Source organism: Sus scrofa, chromosome 2 (genome assembly GCF_054392235.1).
Source record: "Sus scrofa isolate SSC_HxYL_T2T_F1_AM1 chromosome 2, Sscrofa_HxYL_maternal_Yorkshire_Landrace_v2.0, whole genome shotgun sequence".
Taxonomy (NCBI): domain Eukaryota; kingdom Metazoa; phylum Chordata; class Mammalia; order Artiodactyla; family Suidae; genus Sus; species Sus scrofa.
In genome coordinates, this window is record NC_139384.1 from 154,863,910 (window position 1) to 154,889,266 (window position 25,357).

At 49.7% G+C, this 25,357-nt stretch overlaps 1 protein-coding gene and 1 long non-coding RNA gene across 28 annotated transcripts in view; both read left to right on the forward strand.

Moving 5' to 3' along the window:
* ARHGAP26 (Rho GTPase activating protein 26) overlaps positions 1-25,357 on the forward strand; it is a 457,576-nt gene that overhangs the window by 127,678 nt on the left and 304,541 nt on the right. For all 26 annotated transcript variants that reach the window (XR_014838940.1, XR_014838941.1, XM_021085446.2 and 23 more), the window contains 4 exons: positions 897-968; positions 6,895-6,996; positions 17,546-17,656; positions 24,805-24,909. Coding sequence is in view for 24 of the 26 variants with exons in the window: in XM_021085446.2 (XP_020941105.2) it covers positions 897-968; positions 6,895-6,996; positions 17,546-17,656; positions 24,805-24,909 (390 nt within the window). In the remaining 2 variants the exon portion in view is untranslated. The remainder of the gene's footprint in view (positions 1-896; positions 969-6,894; positions 6,997-17,545; positions 17,657-24,804; positions 24,910-25,357) is intronic.
* Positions 9,002-15,415, forward strand: LOC146405803 (uncharacterized). 2 transcript variants are annotated; one of them, XR_014838956.1, is made up of 4 exons: positions 9,002-11,073; positions 11,151-11,426; positions 12,366-14,374; positions 14,437-15,415. It is a non-coding gene; the product is annotated as an uncharacterized LOC146405803 (long non-coding RNA). The 2 variants fall into 2 exon arrangements; XR_014838955.1 differs by lacking the exons at positions 9,002-11,073; positions 11,151-11,426 and having other exon boundaries at positions 11,454-14,374.

A 25,357-nucleotide genomic window follows, 5' to 3' on the forward strand; every position in this document is an offset into this window, starting at 1 on the left:
AGGTGGGGCAGGTTGGGCCCCTTTGAGGTGCCTGCAGGGTGACGGTGCAGCCGGCGGGCAGGACCCGAGAGGGGCGAGCCCTGTGAGATGAAGTTGAGAGGCAGCTCGTGGCCAGGAGTCCCAAAGATCCCGACCCCAGCCCAGAACTGGCGGGGCCGCACTGTCAGGCTTGGATGGGTTCCATGCCACCGAAGGGGAGGGTTTTGCGGGGCTGGGTTAACCTAGACGCCGTGTGGATCTCCTTGAACTCTGTCTACTTAAATACAACCTGGGTGCACGAGCATTTCCGAGAAGAGGTGACCTGCAGCTTGAAATTTCGACCCTTCTGTGTCCCCAGTTCCTCTCTGCCTACGGTGTGGTTACTTAGGTTTTAGAGGGCCTCATTTTTATTTGTCAATATCTATCTTCATCACGCACAGGAAGAATATCATTTTTTTTTTTTTTGGGTCTTTTTGCCATTTCTTGGGCCACTCCCGTGGCATGTGGAGGTTCCCAGGTTAGGGGTCTAATCAGAGCTGTAGCCGCCAGCCTACACCAGAGCCACAGCCACGCAGGATCTGAGCCGCATCTGCGACCCGCACCACAGCTCACGGCAACGCCGGATCCTTAACCCACTGAGCAAGGCCAGGGATCGAACCCGCAACCTCATGGTTCCTACTCAGATTCGCTAACCACTGAGCCATGACGGGAACTCCAAGAATGTTGTGTTTTGCACCGATGATTGGACTTTGATTTGCGTGCTGTTGGTGTAGGAGTTGTGACCTGCCGACGCCTATCCCGTGTTGCTTGCTCGGATATCACGCTGAGACCTGGGGAGACTTTGCGCAGGGGCTGCTCTGATCCTTTACTGATCCTGCGCCTGTGTCCCCTCCCCCACCCCTGCTTGTCCCCCCCAGATCGAGAATGCCAGCGAGGTGCTCCTCACCCCCTTGGAGAAGTTTCGGAAGGAGCAGATTGGGGCTGCTAAGGTAAGAACTGCGCCAGCCTTGTTCTGGGATTTTAGGGCAAGAGGTCTGGAAAACACACTGCCTTCAGAAACTCTTCAGAGAATCTAAGCCACCTGCTCAAGGGTCTCCTGGGCCAACGAAGAATCGTATAGCCCAGCTCATCTCTTCTTCACGAAGGCAGAAGTGAGGCTGAGGGGTCACCTCCAGTGCAGTCTCTTTGTGTTTCCACATCTGATTGTGCGGAGCTGGTTCAGCAGTCAGCGCAAGGTGGATGCCACGTCTTCTCTGAGCGAGTAGATACCCGTGGGTTTGGACGACGTGTCCTGATGGCGGGGGTCCAGGACCGGAGCCTAGGAAAGGGGTTGCCCCTGGACCTTGGGGGCGAGGGGATCCTCTTCTTAGCCCACTTTTGTTCTGTGTGAAAAGGAGCCCTCTGCTATTAGATCTTTCGATTTTTTTAAAGAGAAACCAAAAAGTCAGAGTTTTATATGAAACTTTCTATTTTTTTTTTTTTTAAATCCTGGCAAATACTTTAAAAATATGTATTACACATTGTACGGGTCAAAAAGTGGTGCTGCTTTCACCCAGAGGTCACTCTTTGTTATCACTGCCCTGGAGGGACAGTAGCTGACACTTGGCTGATTCTAACCTGTTACTGAAAGACCTTAGAAGGGAACTTTACTCATTTTTTAAAAGGTGGGTTCTCCAGGGTCCCCTGCCCTGTGATGAATCCCTACGAAACCCCAGCCAGGCTGACCTTCAGGAGAGTGTTAAGGTCACCTGCAGCGAATGTGTTTTCATTGGCATCAATAAAAGCAAAAGGATTTTCAAGGTTTTCTTCCTATTTTTTTGTTTGTTTGTTTTTTGGGGAACTGAGAGTCATTTGGCTGCAGTCCCGTGCGCCACCTGCAGGGTGTTTTGGGCAATGTCACCCTCTTGCCTGTTGAGAAGATGCGGATTTTACTCACAGTGCCTGCTGGTAGTGGGAAAAATACAGTCAGAATATAACGAAGTGGGGTCTCCCCCACCCCGCAACTAAGCGCACCTGCTTTCTAGAAATGAAAATGGGAGTTCATTTTCATTGTGGCTCAGCAGGTTAAGGACCTGACATTGTCTCTGTGAGGATACGGTCCCGTCCCTGGCTTGGCCCACTGGGTTAAGGATCTGGGGTTGCCACAAGCTGCAGCACAGGTCACAGATACAGCCCGTATCTGGTGTTGCCGTGGCTGTGGCACAGATCTCAGCTGCAGCTCCGATATGGGCCCCTGGCCCGGGAACTTCCTTGTGCTGCAGGTGCGGCTGTAACAATTTATATGCATATGATTAGAGCATGAAAGAGATGTTCGGTCAGGGTTATTTAGAAGGACGGATGGTCATTGCTGGGAGGAGGGACCATGGCAAAGATTTCCCTTGCAATTGGTCGCACTTTCTGAGCAGTTTTACAGTTACCACTTACGCAGACATTAGAGCTCATTGGCTTTATCAGGTTTTGTTAAGGAACGTGCAATTTAAAGGAAGTCTTACTCTGCTAAGATTTTGTTCAAGACCTTGAACAAACCCAGGAACAGACGAGAAAATGCCGAGGGCCCCTCCCAGAGTTGTCGCCATCGCAGACCCAGTGAGCAGCTGCTCCTTAGTGGCCTTGGGGCCTGTGCCTCCCACTCCTGCCGGCACACACCACTGGTTCTGGAGGTGCTGAAGGGCTGTGGGCAGCAGCAGAGCAGACCCGTGCACTGAGTCATCCCTGCAGGAGGCCCTTCTCCCTCGGCGTGCAGACGCCTCTCACTCTGGCCTCTTCCCTCGGCTCTGGCGGGGGATTATCCCAGCTATCTCGGGGGAGTGGTGGCGGTCTGAGTGGGCTTCTTTTGGGGTTAATACCAGGGATCGCAATGACAGGAACAGGTACTTTTCTGGGGGCCATCGATGGTGAGACCTACAAGAATGAAAACCAATGGAAGAGTCGCTCACCAGAGTTCCCATCATGGCTCAGTGGTTAACGATTCTGACTAGGAACCATGAGGTTGTGGATTCGATCCCTGGCCTCGCTCAGTGGGTTAAGGATCCAGCTTTGCCCTGAGCTGTGGTGTAGGTTGCAGATGTGGATTGGATCTGGCGTGGCTGTGGCTGTGGCGTAGGCCAGCGGCTCCAGCTCCCATTCGACCCCCAGCCTGGGAACCTCCATGTGGTGCAGGTGCAGCCCTAGGAAAGACAAAAAGACAAAAAGTAAATAAAAAAAATTAGAGTCGCTCACCAAAGCATGTTCACCTTCCTGTCCCCTGAGGACATTGGGGGTGATGGCTGGCCCCGCCCCCTTTGTTTTATCTCTTTTCAGTCTCCCTGTCCCTCTGCAGCACCGCCACACCCACACATTCATACCACAGGCCTGGGTACATTTAAGAGAACACTGAGAAACAGCAGCCTCTTCGGAAGGCTGTCTAGGGAGCAGGCTCGTGTTTGCCTCCGAGGCAGCCAGGGCTCTGCAGCGGTCAAGTGGCAGGTTCTGAACTCTGCCTGAATGATGCTAAAATTACCCTTCCTGCTTCTCTTCCCTGCTGGGCTGCTGCTTCGGTTGCTATAACAACCTGTTGCTCCTTGAAGGAAGCAGAAGTTGGAGTCCTTGGGGGGAAGGACTGGTCTTGGGCTAGGACACAGTATCGGCCCTAGGGTTAGGTTTCCGAGTGTCCTTTTCCTGCCCCTGAAGCTGGGCTGTATCAGAATTGGGGGGAGTGGTGAAGAGTGGGCGGTGGAGCTGGGCTGCGTGAGTTCACATCCCCCTCGTGCCGCTGGCATGTGCACGCGGGGAGGCCAGTCCCCAGGCTAAGCTACGGCCGTAGCGATGGACCTGACCTTGCAGAGTTAGCCCGAGGAAGGGAGGAGTGAATTCCTACGAGTGCTCAGAACACCTGTCATGAAAGCGTTTGTTGTGGGAGCTACTCTAGGCCATACACACAGTTCATTCATGAGAAAACAGGCGACAGCCTGCTGCGGGCAGTGCACATGTGGTGGCGGAGCTCGCGTGCAGGGAGAAAGGCGCTGGACAGACTGATGCAAGTAGGCATGTGATGGCAATTTGTGCCGGGTGCCGGGACATGAAAAGCGAGTGGTGGGCGTCCTCATCGCCCCCGCCCCCACCGGGGCTGCCCCCACCATCCTCCTCACTGGATTTTATCCAGCGCTTTTCATGGGCCAGGCGTCCTGCCAAGCACCGGATGCGGTTTAATCTCATCAATCCTCCGACGGGGTGGGTGTGCTTATTTATTAGCTTTTTCGTTGACGTCATGGTTAGTCTCTGAGCTGAAAGGGGAAACTGGTCATGCTTAGTTTATGGAGGAGGGAATTGAGTCCTGGAGAGGCCGTGCTCTGGGCAGAGCTGGGCATAGTTTCCAGGATCCTAATTCTGTCCTTGATCCATTTTGCCACCCACAGTGGACTCCCTGGAAGGTGAACAGCATCTCTCTCGGTTGGCACCTGGGTGACGGAGTCCTGTCACCCTCCCGTCTCACAGCACGTGCTCTCCGTCCTGGTGGAGCTCTTCCCCCCAGAATTCTGGTTGCTCTTTGCCCAGGACAGAGGCTGCCTTCCGCTCCCCTGAGCTCTGTCTGTCCCCTTGAACACGGAACGTGGATGTTCGGCTTGTCCAAAAGTCACCGAAAGCTGTTGGGCTCAGGTTCCCCGGCCTCTTCTCCCCTGTCTGGCCAGCTGGACTCTGCCAGCATGGGTTCTCTCTTTGGCATTGCTGACGAGGCTGGTGGCGGGGCCATGCGAGCACTTGCTCAGGTTGGAACCCCGGCTCAAAGTCACCGCTTTCTGGGAAGGAAAAGAGCTGTTTGAGTCAAGGGTCTTGCCTCTCTGCCTCCTCTCCTTAGAAGGAGGCTCCTTCGGCTTTGTTTTCACTTGGCTTCTTTATGTTTAATTGTTTGTGAATGTAAGGCTTTCAAGCAAAATTCAGGTTTGTAGAGATGGGTCCATGCCAGCTCGGATGGGTATATGATGCTTCTGCCCACTCAGTGAAGCTTAGATTTTGTTTTGTTTTTTTCAGGCGGCACCTGTGGCATGTGGACGTTCCCAGGCTAGGGGTCGAGTTGGAGCTGCAGCTGCCAGCCTATGCCACAGCCACAGAAGAGCCAGATCTGAGCTGCGTCTTCAGCTTACACCGCAGCTTGAGGCAACGCCAGATTCTTAACCCACTGAGCGAGGCCAGGGATGGAACCCTTGTCCTCATAGATACTATGTCATGTCGTGTTCCTAACTCACTGAGCCACAGTGGGAACTCTGAGGCTTTGAATGTTGCTGTTGGCCAGACAAATGGTGTCCTGACAGCACGAGAGCTTGGCAGAGCCTTAGGTGGCAGAGCCTTGGTGACCTCTCCCCGCGCAGGCGCAGAGCATCTGTGCATGCTGCCTCCTGCTCTGGAAGGCTTCACTCTGCCCTTCCCCACCCCCTTCCCAGTGAGGCTGCTCAGGCACTACCTGTGTCATCTCTGTGACTGCACCCTGTTTGTTTCTTTCATGGCACCTGCAGGCACCAGGAATCATGCCAGTTGTTGACTGGTTAATTGTGCCTCGTATTTCCAGGGCCGAAGGGATCCCGACACGGAGCTTGCTTGTTAGAGCTTCGGCGAACGAAGAGGCGTCTGAGCTTCCTTGCCTGGCTGCACCCTTTCTTCTCCTCTTGTAGGATATGCAGAAAAATACCTCCTGGAGGCTCCCCATGAGTAAAAGCAGGAATGAGACACCCACTTAGACCCTGGATCCTGGTTATCAGGCCAGTGTGGACCCTCCCTGGCCCCCAGACCGCCACCCACTGGAACTGGAGGGAAGACGGGGGTCCAAGTGCGGTTGAGAATGTGAGCTTGGAGGCAGCCCGACCTGGGCTCCGACTCCAGCTGTCACTCTCCGTGACTTTTTACAGAAGTTGCCTCCTGTGACTCAGGTTTCTTATCTGTGAAATAGGGAATAGAAATAGTTCCTCAGTGACTTGGTGGGGGAGCAGGGATTATTATGCGTAGCATGATATTTATTTTATTTTTTATTTTGAACGCAATAATGTAGGATAAAACACATTTCCCGAATAGAGAGAAAACACCACTTATTTTCTCATTTCCTTAACTTGGGTATTTTCATTGAGGTATCTTCCTATCTAATCTTTGTTCCTAAATACCTTCTTTGAAGGGTGCACCAAGTTTGTGTTGTGCTATTATTATTTTTCATTGTGGGCATCTTTGCATCTCTCTGCCTAGCCTTCCTAGTTATATTTATTGGATGCCCTGTGATTTAATTATCCTAAATTCTATTCTTGGGTTGCTCCTGCTTCCTTTTCTTTTTTTTTTTTAATTATGAATGATGCTGCAGTGAACATGTTTGGGAAGAAAATGTCTCCTTTGTTTTGAATTATTCCTTAGCTTCAGGACCCATATGTGATATGATTGCATCACAGGATATTTAGGTCTGTAGACTCAGAACTACTTTTTGAATCTGATTAAAGCGGGATCTAGTCGTAGTGTAGACTTTTCCCATGGAAGCTGTAAGCAGGTCTTCCTGTTTGGGGATTCGCCTCACAGGTCACTTCCCGTCTTCCTCTGGCTTTGAACAACCTTGTGAGTTCGAGAGGAGAAATTGCGGTTTTACAGTGGAAGCTTTTAGAAGGTGGAGGGAGTCCTGGCTGGGCTCCTCGGTGATACTGGGATTTTCCTTGTTTCAGGCTTCAGGGTGGCGCCTCTGCGGTTGACGCTCGGGTGGACCAGGCTGTGGCTGGGTGGCTGGCTGCCTGGTCTCATGGGCATTGTTGGAGCAGTGGGAGGGGGTGATCCGCTCTTGTGACCTGAGGGCATGATGTTGCTGAGAAGAGGAGCAGGAAGAGCGTGACCCAGGTTGCTTTTGGTCCTGAAACATTTTATTCTTTTTCTCCTTTCCTCTCTCTCTCTCTCTCTCTTTTTTTTTTTTGCCAGGAAGCCAAAAAGAAGTATGACAAGGAGACAGAGAAGTATTGTGGCATCCTAGAAAAACACTTGAATTTGTCTTCCAAAAAGAAAGAATCTCAGCTTCAGGAGGTAAGAAAGTTTACTGGTGTCCTGAGTCCTGGGTTCACTGATTCCTTGGTGCTGGTGACTTGGTCAGAGCGTCCTCAGGTTGGACGAGACCTCGGAACCCAGGAGCCTCATTCTGATTCCTCGCTGGCTGCTCACTGCCCGCGTCGCCCTCGTACCTTGCCGCTGCAGCTCTCACCGAGGGGCCGTCCAGCCCGCCCACCACGAGGAACATGCAGCCGGTCAAGGTCACCCACCTCCCTGTCCGGCGGCCCTCATCACGATGTGCGCGTCTTCCTTTCAAACGGAGATCGGCTTTCCTGACCTTGATTTTCTGCTGTCTTACCTTGCTTTGTGGCTTCTTTTTCTTTTTTTTTTTTTGTCTTTTTGCCTTTTCTAGGGCCGCTCCTGTGGCATATGGGCGTTCCCAGGCTAGGGGTCGAATCAGAGCTATAGCCACTGGCCTACGCCACAGCCACAGCAGTGTGGGATCCGAGCCACATCTGCAACCTACACCACAGCTCATGGCAACACCGGATCCTTAAGCCACTGAGTGAGGCCAGGGACCGAACCCGCAACCTCATGGTTCCTAGTCGGATTCGTTAACCACTGCGCCACGATGGGGACTCCTGTGACTTCCTTCTTAAGTCACTGGTTGGAAATGTTGGCATCTAAAACACTTGGGTTGCCCTTCCTTAATATGAAATGAAAAAAAAAATCATACCAATCAGTATTGACCTTAGTCTTTTTTTTTTTAAAGCAGTATTTTTATTGCCACTCATGTATTGTCTGCTTCAGTAACCTTGTTTCAAAAAAGTAAATTCTCTGGTCTGTCCCTGGTCTTTTTGGATTTGCATGGGATCTTTTTTAAGAATAGTTCACTTGGAGGCGTTCCCGTTGTGGCACAGCGGAAATGAATCCCACTAGGAAATGAGCTTGCAGGTTCGATCCCTGGCCTCACTCAGTGGGTTGAGGATCCGGTGTTGCCGTGAGCTGTGGTGCAGGTCAGCAGCTGCAGCTCTGATTAGACCCCTAGCCTGGGAATCTTTATATGCTGCAGGAGTGGCCCTAAAAAGAGACAAAAAGGAAAGAAAAAAAAAGAATAGTTCACTTGGAAAGAAAAGTCAGCTTTGCAGCCATGGAGCTGTCACCATTTTTATTTTATTTTTTTATTTTTAACTTTTTTTGGTATTTTCTAGGGACACACTCGCAGAGTGTGCCAGAGCCACAGCAACGTGGGATCAAAGCCGCGTCTCTGACCTACACCACAGGTCAAGGCAACACTGGCTCCTTAACCCACTGAGCAAAGCCAGGGATGGAACCCACAACCTCATGGTTCCTAGTTGGATTTGTTAACCACTGAGCCACGATGGGAACTCCACCATTTTTATTTAGTTTGTGGAGACTTGCCTGGCGAGGGGTGTATGTTGTGGGGAGATAGAGCAGTTTGCTAGTGGAACCCCAAAGCTGGCTACACAACTGTCATCCAATTTAGCTCCTAACGATTTGCTTGAACTGTCTCAGGTGTGCACTAAGGCGAGGCTAAGCCTCCCAAGTCTGCCTTCATTCTTGGGTTTCCTTTCTTTTTGAGCAACTTCTATGCCAGCACTTCTGCCAGGTGAAAGTTGATATGAAGGCGGCAGGGCCAGAGGTTGAAAGGTGAGGGCTCCTCGGAGCTGGTGGGGTGCACTCCCCTCCCCGCTGGGTTTGTTCCACACCCCCGGTTAGGAAGGTGGTGGGCTTGGAGCTCTTTGCTTTGAAGTGAGTGTTTGAACCAGTTGTGGGAGTGATGGATGCTGACCTAGCAGCAAGTGTTAATAATTGACTTTGAAGATCAGTTCATGGCCAACCAACCAATAGCAATTTGGTCTGAGCTAGAGGAAGTGGAAGCAGCTAACTTATTTTTTTTTTAATATAATTTTTAAATTTTAGTTGCTCTACAGTGTTCTTTCAGAAGCAACTAACTTTTCCTTGAAGATCTCGCACCTGAGTAGGGAGAACGATGCCAAGGCAGGAGCAGGAAGTTCTTGAAGTGACCTAGCGGCTCAGGCAGCTCTTGTCAGGTGTGATTGAGAAGGTTGGCGTTCCCGTCGTGGTTCAGCGGAAATGAACCTGACTAGGATCCATGAGGATGCAGGTTCGATCCCTGGTTTCGCTCAGTGGGTTGAGGATCCGGCGTTGCCGTGAGCTGTGGCATAGGCCAGCAGCTACAGCTTCGATTCGACCCCTAGCCTGGGAACCTCCATATGCCTCAGGTGAGGCCCTAGAAAGGAAAAAAATAAGAAAGTTAAGGAGATGCTTGTTTTCATTAGAGGATGCGTAAAGAGCTATCCCCAGTGCTACGTGGGGCATGTGGATACCCAAGGATATGTGCCTTGTCCCTAGTGATTGTGTAATTCCATTTAGGTTTTCTCCTGATGCCTTCACTTTTTGGTTGTCATTCTTCAAGCATCATTGGACATTGAGGGTTTGGAAACTGTAGGGAAAGTCATTTTGGCTGCAGCTCATAATGACCAGATCTCTCCAGCTCTGCAGTTTCTAAGCAGTGAGATGACCATGCACCACTCGTGCAGGTATTCACAGCTGAGCAAATATGGGATTGTTCTAGCACCTTCAGTCCCGGGAGGCTCTTAGTACAGTTACCCTGCGTGCATAGCTCTCCTTGTCTGGATACTGCTGAGTTGGCCTGGGCTGCGTCCCACGTTCGGGCCGAGCCAGTGTCATCGCCCCCAGGACAGCACTGTGGGGACCAGAACACCGGGCTGGCACAGAAAGGCCTTGCGGTGCCATGTGGTTGACTCTGTGACCTGGAACAAGTGTTTGGTTTCTCTGGGTTCTAGTTTCTTTGTAAAACACTCCTCAGCTACCTGTCCTGTCTACTTGATCATATGCAAGAACGTCAGTTAAGCTGCCACAGGGATCTAAAGGATTGCATCCCTCCACCTGGCCTGTCGCTCCTCACTCCCCCTCCCCAGGGTGGATGGCATCGTGCCGACTGCCTTGGTCTGCTCAGGCTGCTGCAGCAGGCCACCAGAGCCTGGGTAGCTGATCAACATCGGAAATTTGTTTTTCGTGGATGTTGGGAAGGCCAGGGTCATTTGGTATCCGATGAGGCCCGTGTCCCGATTCTTGGATGGCTGTCTTCTGGCTGTGTCCTCACCTGGCAGAAGGGGTGAGGGAACCACCTTGGCCTCTTTGATAAGGACTCGACCCTCCTGTCACCTCCCAAAGGCCCCACCGCAGATGCTGTCCCACCGGGGATGAGGTTTCAGCGTATGGCAGTGGTGCTGAGGGGGACGGGCATTCTCTCTGCAGCCCTGACTGTGCCACTATATCCCTCCGTGGATGGTTGGTTCATCTTGCTCTTTTTACAGTCCTTGTCTTCCATCCATTCACATGTTCTAAGTACTTTGAAGACAGAGAGTGGGCTGCAGGTCTGGTGTGTCCTCAAGCATTGTTTTTCATACCGGAGCTGAATTAAATTGGATTAACGACATCATGATAAAAACAACCGATGATGATAATGTTTTTACTAACAGCAGCAACACAGTAGTAATCTCGGCTGGTATTTATTTATTGTGTATTTATGTACCTGGTAGTGTAGTAAGCATTGTATGTGGAATCTTCTTAAGTCATCACAAACCACCCCGTCACAAACCACATCACCACAATCCACAGATGTATCCCTCTTTTTTTTTTTTTTATTTTTTTTATTTTTTCGGTCTTTCTGTATTTTTCTAGGGCCGAACTCACAGCATATGGAGGTTCCCAGGCGAGGAGTCTAATCAGAGCTGTAGCCACAGGCCTACGCCACAGCCACAGCAACATGGGATCCAAGCCATGTCTGTGACCTACACCACAGGTCACAGCAACACCAGATCCTTAACCCACTGAGCAAGGCCAGGGATCGAACCCACAACTTCATGGTTCCTAGCCGGACTTGTTAACCGCTGAGCCAACGACAGGAACTCCCCTCTTTTTTTTTTTTTTAAAGAAAGTCCAGATAGAGGCTAAAGTCTATTTAGTAATTTTATTTTTAATTAAAAAAAAATTTTTTATAGTTTATTTACAATATTATGTTTATTTCTGCTGAACAGCAAAGTGACCCAGTTTTATATATAATATATATGACATGTATTATATATATTTACAATATTGTACTAATTTCTGCTGTACAGCAAAGTGACCCAGTTTTATATATAATATATATGACATGTATTATATATATTTACAATATTGTACTAATTTCTGCTGTACAGCAAAGTGACCCAGTTGTATATATAATATATTCCCTTTCTTATATTATCGTCTATCTTTTTTTTTGTCTCTTTGCCTTTTGTCTTTTCTAGGGCCACAGCCGTGGCATATGGAGGTTCCCAGGCTAGGGGTCTAATCGGAGCTGTTGCTGCCGGCCTACACCACAGCCACAGCAATGCCAGATCCGAGCCTCGTCTGTGACCTACACCACAGCTCACGGCAACGCCGGATCCTTAACCCACTGAGCGAGTCCAGGGATCGAACCCGCAACCTCGTGGTTCCCAGTCAGATTCATTTCCGCAGCGCCACGGCGGGAACTCCTTCCATCATGTTCTAACCCAAGAGACTGGATATAGTTCCCTGTGCTGTACAGCAGGACCTCATTGCTTCTCCATTCTACATGTACTAGTTTGCATCCAGGGAATGGGGTGGGCTGGGAGTCTGGGCCTAGTGGGTGCAGACAATACCCTCTCCTTTCCATGTGAGGAGACTGAAGCTCAGAGATGTCCAGTGGCTGCCCACAGCCAGTCAGCAGGGATTTGAGCCCTGGCTCCTGAAGGGGAGCCCTTTTCCTTAACCCGTAAGCTCTCCTCTGTCCTGGGAGGAGAGGACGTGGCTGGGCGGCCTGCCAGCCGTTGTTATTCAGGGTAAGTGTCAGGCTGATGGACCTGGAGAGAGGGACGGACCCTGGCCATCATCGGGCTGGAGCTCTCAGAATTACCTTGGAAGGAGCGGAGTTCCTGGCAGAGTTCAAGGGGTTTGCTCAAGATCTTCCAGCTCCTTAGTGACGATTGTCCCCACATTTGTAAAAATCAACTTTTAACAATATTATTAAACACCCACTACAGATTTAGTGAAAATTACTTCCTCTGATAATCCAGAATTGTTCCCTGATGGCAGGCCTGAACTGAATGCTTGTAAATTAGTCTAGCCCCGCCCCGCCCCAATCTCTGGTGGCTGAGATGATAGGGCAGCGACATGGAGTGACATTGCCATCTAGTGGTTGACTTGTTAAAAGCCAGCGTTCTCAGTGGCTCGTGGCTCAGCTGCAATGAACTGGACTAGTTAGTATCCATGAGGATGTGGGTTTGATGCCTGGCCTCGCTAGTGGGTTAAGGATCTGGTATTGCCGGGAGCTGTGGTGTCGGTCGAAGATGCAGCTTGGATCCCTCATCGCTGTGGCTGTGTGGTGTAGGCTGGCAGCTATAGCTCATATTCGACGCCTAGCCTGGCAACTTCCATGTGCTGCAGGTGCAGCCCTAAAAAGCAAAAAGCAGGAAAAAAACCAGAGACAATAACCGTTCCTTGGACAAATTATTTATTGGCCGCTTCTGTGAAAGTCTCTTCAGGAGTTGGTTGTACTGTGGGGAGTGAAATGAGTGAGGGGAACTTGCAGTCCGGGAGAACGTCTCTTTTCCCAGAAGCACAGAATGGTTGGCAGGTCTTGGACAAGCTGGTAGATTGACAGCTTCTCAAGCAACAGAGCAGGGGAAAGGACCTGCCTAGGGGGTTGAAATCTGGCTTCTGATTCTGTTGCAGGACGAGGGGGACCCCCTTTCTAGGGCCCGAGAGCCTAACACCCAGAAATGAACTTTCCAAGAAGACACACATGCTAACAAAGCAAACAACTTTCTTGGGAAGGGGCGTCTGGGTGGAGAGCAGCAGTTGAGGGAGCCCCAAGAACTGCTGTCCACGTGGCTCGCAGCTGCAGGTTTTATCATCACGGGGTTAGCTTCCCTGTTGTCGCTGGCCGGTCGTCTTGCTTGGTGCATGTTTGGTCTGACTCAGGGTCCTTCCTGGTGGCGCCCGCAGCTCTCGGCCAAGATGGATCCCAGCACCAGGGATCCTGGGGGCTGGTCCTCTCCTCCTCCCTCTGTTGGCCCCTCGCACTTTCCTCCAGGTAGTTTGCAAGGCAGAGGGTGGACTGATGTCTCCTCCCTCTTTTCAGCCCCTCCTGAACTCTCCCCGTTAGTTTTCAGGGAAGCACCTTTTTTCCTCCTTAAGCTGTGAACTCCAGGAATGAACGAACAATTTGCCAAGTCCTGAAGATGTCAGCTTCGCAGCACCTTAGCCGTGGGGTGAAGTAAAGATCTCTCCCACGATTCTTCTGCGGGAGTCTCGGCAAAGGAACCCTGCAAGCAGTATTCCTTTGGGGGCTTTGTCTTCGTCCCGTGTGTTACAGAATGACACCTGACACCTTCATTTCTGAAGAAAATAGTGTTTTTGAGTATGTCATCAAAGGCCAGGACCAGATGGTGTCGCAGGCAAATTCTACCAAACGTACAAAGAGGAACTTATACCCATCTTCCTTAAACTTTTCCGAAAGGTTGAAGAAGAAGGAACAGTCCCAAAGACATTCTATGAAGCTGCCATCGCCCTAATGCCAAAACCAAAGATACCACCAATAAAGAAAACTATAGGCCAGTAACTTTGAAGAATATAGATGCAAAAATTCTCAAGAAAATTTTAGCCCACCGAATCCAACAACATGTAAAAAAGATCATATGCCGTGACCAAGTGGATTCAGCCCAGGTTCGTAAGGATGGTTCAGCATATGCAAATCAATCAATGTCATCCACCACATTAACAAAGGAACAGTCAAAACCCACATGACCATCTCAATAGATGCATTTGACAAAGTCCAACATCCATTCATGATCAAAACTCTTACCAAAGTGGATATAGAGGGAATATACCTTAGCATAATCAAAGCCATTTACGACAAACACAGCAAATATAATACTCAATAGAGAAAAGCTGAAAGCCTTCCCACTAAAATCTGGAACAAGACAGGGATGCCCACTCTCACCACTGTTATTCAACATAGTACTGGAAGTCCTACCCCAGCAAACAGGCAAACAAAAGAAATAAAAGTCATCCAAATAAGAAAGAGAAGAGGTAAAACTGTCACTGTATGCAGATGACATGATACTATATATAGAAAACCCTAAGGACTCAACCCAAAAACTACTTGAACTGATCAACAAATCCAGCAAAGTAGCAGGATATAAGATTAACATTCAGAAATCAGTCACATTTCTGTATACTAACAATGAAATATTAGAAAAGGAATACAGAAATACAATGCCTTTTAAAATTGCACCCCAAAAAATCAAGTACCTGGGGATACTTATATGCCAAGGAGGTAAAGGACTTATATGCTGAGAACTGTGAAACATTAATCAAGGAAATTAAAGGACCAAGGAGGTAAAGGACTTATATGCTGAGAACTGTGAAACATTAATCAAGGAAATTAAAGAAGACATAAAGAAATGGAAAGCTATTCCACGCGCCTGGGTTAGAAAGATTAATATTGTAAAAATGGCCATACTACCCAAAGTAATCTACAGAGTCAATGCAATCCTTATCATATTACCATGACATTTTTCACAGAACTAGAACAAACAATCCAAAAATTTATGTGGAACCACAAAAGACCCAGAATTGCCAAAGCAATTCTGAGGAACAAAAACCAAGCCAGAGGCATAACTCTCCCAGACTTCAGGCAATATTACAAAGCCACAGTCATCAAGACGGTGTGATACTGGTACCAAAACAGACATACAGACCAAAGGAACAGAATGGAGAGCCCAGAAATAAACCTACCTGTGGTCAATTAATCTTTGACAAAGGAGGCAGGAATACAAAATGGGAAAAAGACAGCCTTTTCAGCAGCTGCTGCTGGGAAAACTGGACAGCTGCATATAAATCAATGAAGCTGGAACACACCCTCACACCATGCACAAAAATAAACTCAAATGGCTTAAAGACTTAAATGTAAAACAAGACACCCTTAAACTCTTGGAAGAGAACAAACATTCTCTAATATTAACCTTACAAATGTTTTCTCAGGTCAGCCTCCCAAAGCAACAGAAATAAAAGCAAAAATAAAGCAATGGGACCTAATGAAACTGACAAGCTTTTGCACAGCAAAGAAAACCATTAAAAAAAAAAAAAACAGAAACAAAAAGACAATTTACAGAATAGGAGGAAATAGTTTCAAACATTGCTACTGACAGGGCTTAATCTCTACAATATACAAACAACTTATACAACTCAACAGCAAAAAAGCCAACAACCCATTTGAAACACGGGCAAAAGACCTGAATAGACATTTCTCCAAAGATATACAGGTGGCCAAGAAGCACATGAAAAAAATGCTCAATATCACTGATTATTAGAGAAATGCGAATCAAAACTACCATGAGGTACCACTTCACACCAGTCGGAATGGCCATCATTAATAAGTCCACAAATAACAAGTGTTGGAGGGGGTGTGGAGAAAAGGGAGCCCTCCTACACTGTCGGTGGGAATCTAAATTGATACAACCACTATGGAAAACAGTATGGAGGTACCTTAGAAAACTATACACAGAACTACCATATGACCCAGCAATCCCACTCTTGGGCATATATCCAGACAAAACTTTCTTTGAAAAATACACATGCATGCACATGTTCATTGTAGCACTATTCAAAATAGTCAAGATATGGAAACAATCTAAAAATCCATTGACAGATGTTTGGATTAAGAAGATGTGGCGTATATACACAATGGAATACTACTCAGCCATAAAAAAGAACAAAATAATGTCATTTGCAGCAACATGGATGGAACTAGAGACTCTCATACTAAGTGAAGTCAGTCAGAAAGAGAAAGACAAATACCATATGATATCACTTACATCTGGAATCTAATATACAACACAATGAACCTTTCCACAGAAAAGAAATTCACGGACTTGGAGAACAGACTTGTGGTTGCCGAGAGGGAGGGGGAAGGAGTGGGGTGGATTGGGAATTTGGGGTTAATAGATGCAAACTATTGCCTTTGGAATGGATGAGCAGTGAGATCCTGCTGTATAGCACTGGGAGTTATATCCAGTCACGTGATGGAGCAGGATGGTGTGAGAAAAAGAAGGTATACATGTATGTGTGACCTTGCTGTGCAGTAGAAAATTGACAGAACACTGTAAACCAGCTATAATGGAAAAAATAAAAATCGTTATAAATGAAAAAATAAGAAAAAGAAAAAAAATCGTGTTTTGTTTCCAACTAGCAGGATACCATTTTTATTTTAAGAAATCACTTCTATTTTTTGTCATTGAAATGTGCCTTCAGTGTAATGATCTGCTTTGAAAGGGTGAGTTGACTTGGCCACGTTGTGCAAAGGGTAGGAGCTTGACGTTGATGGTCGAGCCTCTTCCCAGTGGAGCATCTCTCTGCTCCCCACAGGCTCCTGTGCTCCCCCGAGCTCTGGATCCCAGGTCAGTGGCTTACCTGAACCAGGGTGTGGGCCTCTCCAGGCCACACCTCTGCCCCGAGAGGGAAGCGAGCTTCCCAGGACCATGTGATGACTCTGCTTGGGGTAAACGTGTGGTTCATCTTTGTCCCAAGAGTGTCCTGGGCACCCATGAAGGTGTTCTTCTCTGAGGCCCCTGCCCCACCAGCTGGCTCTGCTCTTTAGGAAGAATGGCATGAGGACGGCCCTGCATGCTTTTCTTTTTCTCTTTACAAATCTGTCTTCCTTGGACCCGAGCTAGGTCTGCCCCGGGGTCTGGGGAGGCAATAAAGTCTGGTGGTTTAAGTTGTGCACCCAGGACAGAAGTCCCAGTTGTGCCATGTACAGCTGTGGCAGGTGCCTGAGTGCTAGCAGATTTTATTCACTTCCTATAAATTAGAGGTAAGCATGAAAAATTCTCGTTGGGAATTTAATGAAGATTAAATCACTACACTTGGAGTTCCTGCTGTGGCTCTACAGGATCGGCAGTGTCTCTGCATTCCTAAGACACACGATCGATCCTTGGTCTAGCGCAGTGGGTTAAAGGATCCGGTGTTGCCACTGCTTCGGCTTCGGCGTAGGTGACAGTTGTGGCTTGGATCTGATTCCTGGCCCCGGGAACACCCTATCTATCCTGCACAAAGATAAAAACTAAAATTAGTGAGGATCGGGTAAGGTCATGACATACAGCTCTGGGGTGGGGGCCTGGCACAGAGTTGGTGCCCGGGGAACCGTTATCATCATTCTCATGGCCACTGCGTGCTCCTGGATTCGGGTTTGTTTGTTGGTTTGTTTTAATCTGTATATTCTTTTTTTTATTACTCAGATGAATTGATCACATCTGTAGTTGCATAACGATCGTAACAATCCAGTTTCACAGGATTGCCATCCCACAGCCCAAGCCCCTCCTCCCACCCCCCCAAAACTCGTGGATTCGTATTCAAACACCATCTCTAGAGATTTTTCTGGCTGCTTGCCGAGTCCTCTGCCCAGAGAGCCACTTGATTTTCCTGTGAAATTTCGTCTTGTTTGTAGGCAGACAGCCAGGTGGACCTGGTCCGGCAGCATTTCTATGAAGTGTCCCTGGAGTACGTCTTCAAGGTGCAGGAGGTCCAGGAGAGAAAGATGTTCGAGTTTGTGGAGCCCGTAAGTAGATGCTTGGGTTTCATGGCGAGCCTGGGCTTGCATCCCCTCCCCTCATTCCAACTGCCTGGGTGACGAAGTGTCGGTGAAGACACTGCCCAGCCCTGATGCTGTGCCTTCTGCTGGTAACAGCGCCTTGTCAACTGGGTTCTTCTCTGCCACCACGGGGATGGATGCAGAGCCTTCAGCGTTGCGTCTGCCCGCCCTCTACCCGGATGTTGTGCTGATTGGACCCCACATCAAAGTGGGGAGTAGAGGTGTCTTCGTTTTGCCAAACAATAGTGATGTCACCCTACTTTCCTCCCTCCTCGGCCATGTCCTGTCTCCCTCAAATACGCCAAATGTAGCAGTGACCCAACGAAACCTCTCTCTCTGGCCTCCTAAGTTCAGAGAGCCCCCCTCCCCGCCCCGCCCCGTATCCCAGTCCTGTATCATTAAGAGATGTGAAAGCAGGCGGTCTCTCACGCTAGGTTGGTTATAACCAAGCAGCACGGGGGTGGTTCTGCGTGGAGTGTGATGGGATTTGGATTTGGGCAGAGTGGCCCAGTGGGCATGAAAAGTTGTCATGGGAACAGGGAACAAGAAAGGCTTTAGCTTAGGCCACCCCAGCACGGCTGTGGTTTCATGCAGATGTGGTGAGGCTCTCCCCCACTGTGGGGCTTGTGTTCAGAATCCACAGCAAAGAGGCTGCATGAAAACACCAAAGTGGGCTTCAACTTAAAACGCGTGCAGACCTTGAATTTTTCAGACCCAAGCCTGGACTCTCTACAAGTAAAGTTACCTACCCAGATTTAAGAAAGAGTGATTTTCTTAAGCAAATAATAAAACTATAAGAAACTGAAAGAAAATGACTGCTCTTTGTGGCCGAGGGTGTACTGCACCCCACCTCTAATTTACACACTTTGGGGATGCTTTTCAGGCACGTAGACTTGCAGGCAGTTTCAAGACTGCACTTGGCCTTGAGATCAGATGCCTACCTCTTGTACTGTGCTGGAATTATGGTGACCTTGGACATCCACTCCCAGCCGTGTCATCAGGCAGATTCTTCCAGATTGCTGATTAGCCAGGTCTTATCTGAAGATTGGAAACTTTTCGAGCCAGCTTCCTTGCTAGGGATGATCTCTGCCAAGATTTCAGATCAAAATCCCCATCTGTCTGCAGGGTCTGTGAGGTGGGGAGAGCCATCTGTCAGAGAAAGCAACCTTGTTGATTTCTCTGCTTGGAGCTCAGAGGTGTTAAAACCAGCCAGTCAGTCACAGGTTGACCCAACACTCATCTCCTGTGGTCAGAGCAGGGATTCAAATGTTGTTGTAAGAGTTAGCCTTTGGCGTGTTTACTTTTACCAGAATTTCTGGAGGGAAAAAACCCCCAGTGTGATTCTCATAATCTTTACATATGCGTTGATTGACATTTTTCAACAAACGCCTGGTTCTGATGAGTTGCATTTTCATGGACCCATCCTGCTATTGAGAGGTGAGCTTCTTTCCTTGTCCATTTTGATGTCTCCATATAGTGAATCACGTATTGTATCTGTTAGCTTTGGCTGGGTAACAAATTAACCATAAAACCTTACCTAACAGTAGACATTCGGTTTTTTTACCCATTTGGGGGGGTTCATCCATTCTAGGCTGGGCTCAGCCGAGCGGCTCTGCTCATCTAGGTGGGCATTCTTCCTCCTCCTCCTCCTCCTCCTCCTCCTCCACCACTGCTGCTGCTGCAGCTGCTGCCACCATCTTCTCCTCCCTTGCTTCTCCCCCTGCCTTTGTTTCAAAGAAATCTATAAGGACTTATCCTTCTGTTGACTGGCATTTTGTATTGTATCAGGGTCCTGAGTGTTTCGAGAGGCCATGTAGCGTCATTGTTAAGGGTTCTAGAGTCAGGATGCCTCCTCTTAAATCCCAGCTCGGCCGTTTTCCAGCTGGATGTTCTTGGGGATGTTATCTTCTGAGTCTCAGTTTTCTCATCTGTGAAATGGGTGCAGTAGTACCTCTTACCTTGTAAAGATGTTAGGAGGATTAACTGAGTTTATCGGGGTAAGATGCTTAAAATAGAGCTAACCTAATTAGCACTGAATTATTATGGAATTGCTTATTAGCACAGTTCGTAATGAATAATTGTGAACAATTTATTTTTTTAATTCTGGGGATAGGGAATGTATCAATTTTGGCCACCCAGGGTCTCCTCAAAGGCAAAATGAGTCAAGTGCCAGTATTCACAGGGCCTACTTTTTTTTTTGCCTTTTGTCTTTTTAGGGCCGCATCCGCGGCATATGGAGGTTCCCAGACTAGGGGTCCAATCGGAGCTGTTGCTGCCAGCCTACACCACACCCACAGCAACGTCGGATCCAAGCCGCTTCTGCGACCTACACCACAGCTCACGGCAACGCTCGATCCTTAACCCACTGGCGAGGGTAGGGATTGAACCCGCAACCTCATGGTTCCTAGTTGGATTCGTTTCTGCTGCGCCACGATGGGAACTCCCTACTTGTTTTCATATAGTATAGTTTTGTTAGACCTAAAAAAGTTTGCTTTCTGACCATCATAGAAAGTGCTGGCAACCCAGCTGCTCTGTGTGAGGAGCTGACAGCCTCCTTGGAGACGCAGTGATGTGGTCAAGAACGAGCCAAGGTAGCGAGCAGTTCCGTGCCAGCTTGGACAGAATGGAGGTACCAGAGGGATTTGAAAAGCAGAAACCCATTGTGGTTGGCAGATGTTTTCCAGGTCATCAAGGCAGGTGTCTGGAGAGCTAGTGAAATTTCTGTTCTCGCGTTAGAATGAAGAGAAGGTGATGGGCACTTGGCCTGAGGGAAGTTGAGGCAGTGGGCTGAGAGGCTGGATGCAGGCCTGTATCCCTTCGCTTTCCTGCAGAAGCTCTTGTTTCGGGACACACCAGTTGATGGGCAGGGAGTGGCCGGAGCTGTGGACCGGGGAGAAGAAGCAGCTCCTGGCCAGCTCAGTGTTTCTCGAAGTTTCTAAGGAAACCCCAATTCTCAGGCTCTACCCTAGACTTGAAATGTGGGGGTGGGGCCCGGTCCTGAGCCCTCCTGGCAATTCTGCTCCACTGACCTGAATTGCCCACAAGGACAAGAAGTAAGAGTCGAGGGTATCAGCCGAAACCGGTCCCGTTCTGTGTTAGTAATAAGCTAATAAGCGCTTTACCCACAGTAGGTGGTTCTGTCCTTATCTCTGGGGGGTAGGTCCTGTCTTTGTTTTCAGATAAAGAAATGGAAGTGCATTTATTTCTTCTCCAAGGTCACATCTCGTCAGCGGCAGAGCTGTAATGGTTTGTCCCTTCATCTCTATGAAACATCATGTGGCTTCTTACAAGTGGAAAGGAATCCAGCAAGAAATCAAGTGACCTAAATTGCGGGGTGCCTGGTGCGGGTTTTCACATGTTGGGGTGCAGTCAAGGGAACCGTCCAGCTGTTCAGGGAACCTCCAAGTACATTGGCTCTGTTCAGCTGCTTTTTAGAAAGTGACTTCAGGTACCAGGATGTGGTTGCCTTGCAGAAAAAAGAAACACAATTTTAGTGTGCCAAGGAAGAGGAATCAGACTTCGGGTGTTTGGGGCCCTGGAAACCTTCATTTTCTTGTCGAGAAAGTAAATGTTCTGGAGATGGGCATTGCACTTAATGACACAGTGGCTTCCTGAAGATAAAGCCGCGTTCGGTCTGTTCCCTGAGTGTTCCTAACTGAAGGTTACCTAGAGCTGCCGAGAGCTTGCTCCACATTCGTCAGGCTCCACAAGCTGAGTTTTGCCTCCTGAATGCTTCTGGATGTCTGCTTTTCTGTCCTTTCTCAATGCTTCTGCCCCGCTGCAGGCTGTCATTCTTTCTCTTGGGTCAGTGGCATCCTGTCCTGACACTGTCCCCACAGCGTCTCTGCCGACATGTCCCCCTGAGGCTCGCTGTCTTGCCCAGCAGCTCCGGCCAGCACTCCTGGCCTAAACCCGTCACAGAGATGCTCTGTCTTTCCCACACCCCACGGAGGAACAGGTGCAAAGGAAGGTCTAGGGAGCTGCCTGGCGACCCTGGCCAGCTCTTCCTCCCCACGCTGGCTGCCGCCTTCTCTTTGCTGTGTGAACAGCTGGGTTCTGGTAGCTGCTCTGGCTGCTGTAACAAAGCACCACGAGCTGGGTGCCTCAGCACAACGGAGATACATTAGGCCATAGCTCTAGAGGCTGGAAGTCTGAGGTCAAGGTCAGCGGGGCCCTTGCCTCCCCTGAAACCTGTAAAGAAAGAATCTCTCCTTCCGTCTTCCTAGCTCCTGGTGGCTGGTCAGCGGTGGTCAGCATCCCTCGCTTGACCGAGGCACCGTTTCAGTCCTCATCCTCACTGGACTGTCCTCTCTCTGTGTTTGTGGCTCTGTCCAATCCCGCCCCCCACCCCATTTTAAGGACCGATTGGCTTTGGTTAGGGCCTACTGGGTTTATGCTAACTTGATTGCCGCTGTACAGACCCTGTTTCCACGTGACGTCACATTCCGAAATACTGGGGCTCATGACTTCCTATCTTTGGGAGCATAGGGGACCCAATACAGCCCATAGCAGTAGCTCTGTTCTATGCACGGAAACCTAAATTTGTCAGATAGTCCAGAGTGATGCAGCCACCACGAAGAAAGCAGTTATGTTTGTGTTTATGATTATTTTAAACATCTGTGTTATCATCTAGGAAATAGGAGAGAGATTTTTCTTCCAGTTGTGCTCAGAGGACAACAAGGATGGGAAAGGAAGAAGGCCAGGCGAGGTGGGAAGACCTCTCTGTCCTTGTTTCCTTGGTCTGCTGTCGGGGGAGGAAGCCGGGGGGACGTACTGGCTTCTCTTACCTGACAGCCAGGTGAGAATCAGCAAGCGCTTCTCCGGGGGTACGAGCAGAGGCGTTTCTCTGAGGCAGACAGGTCCTTGGTCGCGGGGTCCTTCTCTGGGCCTTGCCCCGCCCCCTGAGCTGTGGGCTTTGATTTCCCGCATTCAAAGCTTCATACACTGTGGAGGGGGTGAGTGTCAGGAGGTGGGGGCAGAGAGGAAAGATGCTTTGAGGGGAGCAGGAAGGGGGGTGGGCCAAAGATGACAACCCCGAAGGCATCACTTCCCGTAGGAAAGTGGACAATCGGGCCTGATACCAAAGGAAGTGAAAACCCAAATAAATACTCACCACGCTCTGCCTCTGGAGCGCTCGGGTGCACGCCCAGGTGGCATCTTCGTGAGACAGCGAATTACCCGAGTGGGAGGCCCTGCTGACTGTGAGTGAGGGACACGCCAGGAGTTAATAGGAGGAGTGACTTATCTTCCGCATTATTCTTCCGTCGAGGGTGACTCAGTGCCTTGGGAAGGTGACAGGGCACGGCCTCCAGGGACAACGGGGGGGAGAGAGAGAAAGGACGGTTGTCCTTGTGACTGCCGGCCCCTAGATGTGGCAGAAGAGCCACTTCTTGTCCATGGCTGAGCCATTTGGAAGGCAGAATATGGGCCTTGTGCTCAAAAGTGTCCTTTACAGAGAAGACGTCCAAAGACTTTGAAGGAGAGAGTTCACGCCTGGTCTTTGGTGCCTGTCTGTGGCTTTGGTTCCTTGATGTAGGTTAGGGATGCATCGGTGATGCCACCCGGTGTTTTTATAGCCGGAGGACCCAGCAATGCCTTTGAGGCTCTTAGGGAACAGACACTCACTCCAGAGCCAGTGGCAGCAGGAAGTCAGGGGACCGTCTGGTTTGAAGCGGGGTGTGGTCCAACTTCGCAATGCAGACCCTCTTTGATAAAGTGGGCTGGGCCTGTGGCTTTGTCGGAAGACCGCTCTCTCCTCTGGGCTCCGCTGGGGGAGCAGGTGCCTCGGTGCTTTCACCATTCCTGCCACAGCCGAGTGTGCGGACCTGTCACGGCTGTGATTAGCCCTGCTTCTTGGGAGAGCTGGGTTAGAGGCGAAACTTTGTGAGCCTATGTTCACAAAGTAAAGGCACCTTCATTGAGGGGCTAGCAAGAGAAACACCCCAACATAAAGCGAAGCAGCTGCGTCTTGAGGTCACACGTGTTTGAGGCAGCGCAGAGGGCTCCACGCAGATGATGCGAGTTGGCCTTGAGAAGTTCAAGTGCCCGTGGGGCCAAGTCCTCACATGTGGTAGAACTGGGCTTGTCAGAAAGCGAAGGTTCTGGGTCTTCAAGCCTTGTTCAGGCTTTAATCGTCTTCCTTCCTTTAGGTGGAGATTTGGGACCGAGACAAACTGTGTAGCACTTAGGGAGGCCTGGCAGGGGAGGCACCAGTGAGGTTTCCACACAGGCACCGGGAGGACAGCCCGGGCACGGGGAGGAGAGACCGCAAGGACGTTTAGTTGGCTTGGAGAAGAGAAGGCTGGCAGGGGCCCGGGGTGGGACGGGAAGGGTTTTTAAGTATCCGAAGGTGTATTGTGAGAATGGGGGTGAGCAGATGCTTGCACTCTTCACGGAAGACAAGACCAAACAGGGAGTGGACTCACCTTTGGCCCTGAGGCTAAAGCACCTTAACGGGAAACCTGGGACCACGGGGTTATTGTAACAAAGGGATCCAGAGTGTTCGCTTTTGCATAGTTTAGGGAAAGTGCAGAAACACACTTGAGCTGACGTCCAACATGGATAATTGTCTTTGATCTGCTTTGCCTGTTCGACTCTGCTTGCTCAGGACGCTCCAGCTTCCTTTTTCCTCCCTCCCTTGTGGGTTATCAATGTAACTACGCCCTTTGGTATGAGAACCTGGTGTTATGAATACACCAGAAGGAGACTGACCGCGTTGGAGCCCTGGTCTTCGGTTTCTGAGGAAGTGATTTTCTTAGAAGGGGGCGAGGCTCTCAGGGTAAGAGCTTGTTGGGTGTTGTTGCCAAGGAGACGTGGCTTTAAATCCTGGCTGCCACTTACTGTGTGTTTTGGGGCAAGTTACTTAACCTCTCTGGATCTACTTCGTTATCATTCCAATGGAGCAAACCGTAGTTTTCATTTCATAGGTTGTCATGAATGTGCAGTGAGACACAGCATGTGACGTTCCCGTGCCTGGCGTTTAAGAAGCGCTTTGTAAACGATAGCTGTTATCGTTCCTTTATTCTCAACTCACACCAGGGCTGGGAACTCAGGTCAGCTCCGTAGAACCTCTTGAACCCGCTTATGTGAGCCCTGTCCTTCTGCCTTCATTGCAGCTACTGGCTTTCCTGCAAGGCCTCTTCACCTTCTATCACCATGGGTATGAGCTGGCCAAGGACTTCAGTGACTTCAAGACGCAGTTGACGATCAGCATCCAGAACGTGAGTGGCTGAGGGGCCAGGCCTGCCTTCCCTGGTTAAGGAAAGGAAAAAACACCCCAGGAGTCTGGCGGCAGAGATCCCTTAAACAGACCGACATGCAGGTGGGGGTAGGGGGTGGGTCTTGCGTCTTGCTTGGTTTCCACGGGCAGCGGGGCGGGCCTTTCCAGGGTGCGTGGTGGTCCCGGGGGGAGCGTCATCCCCCCCCCCATTATTTCAGAGCGCTATTTATGTTCCCGGAAGTGCTGCTGCCGATTGTGTTTAAAGCTGTAGCGCCAGAGTCAGAATTTCCTTTGGCAGTGAGAGGCCCAGCCCTGCCCAGCCCAGCCTCCCTCCTGCACATCGAGCTCCGGGCCACACACACCTCAGAGAGCGTGTCCAGGGCCTGGGCGTGGGGCACACACGCTGGCCTCTGGCTTCAAGGATGCGCTCCGTTCGCCTCTCGGCGAGG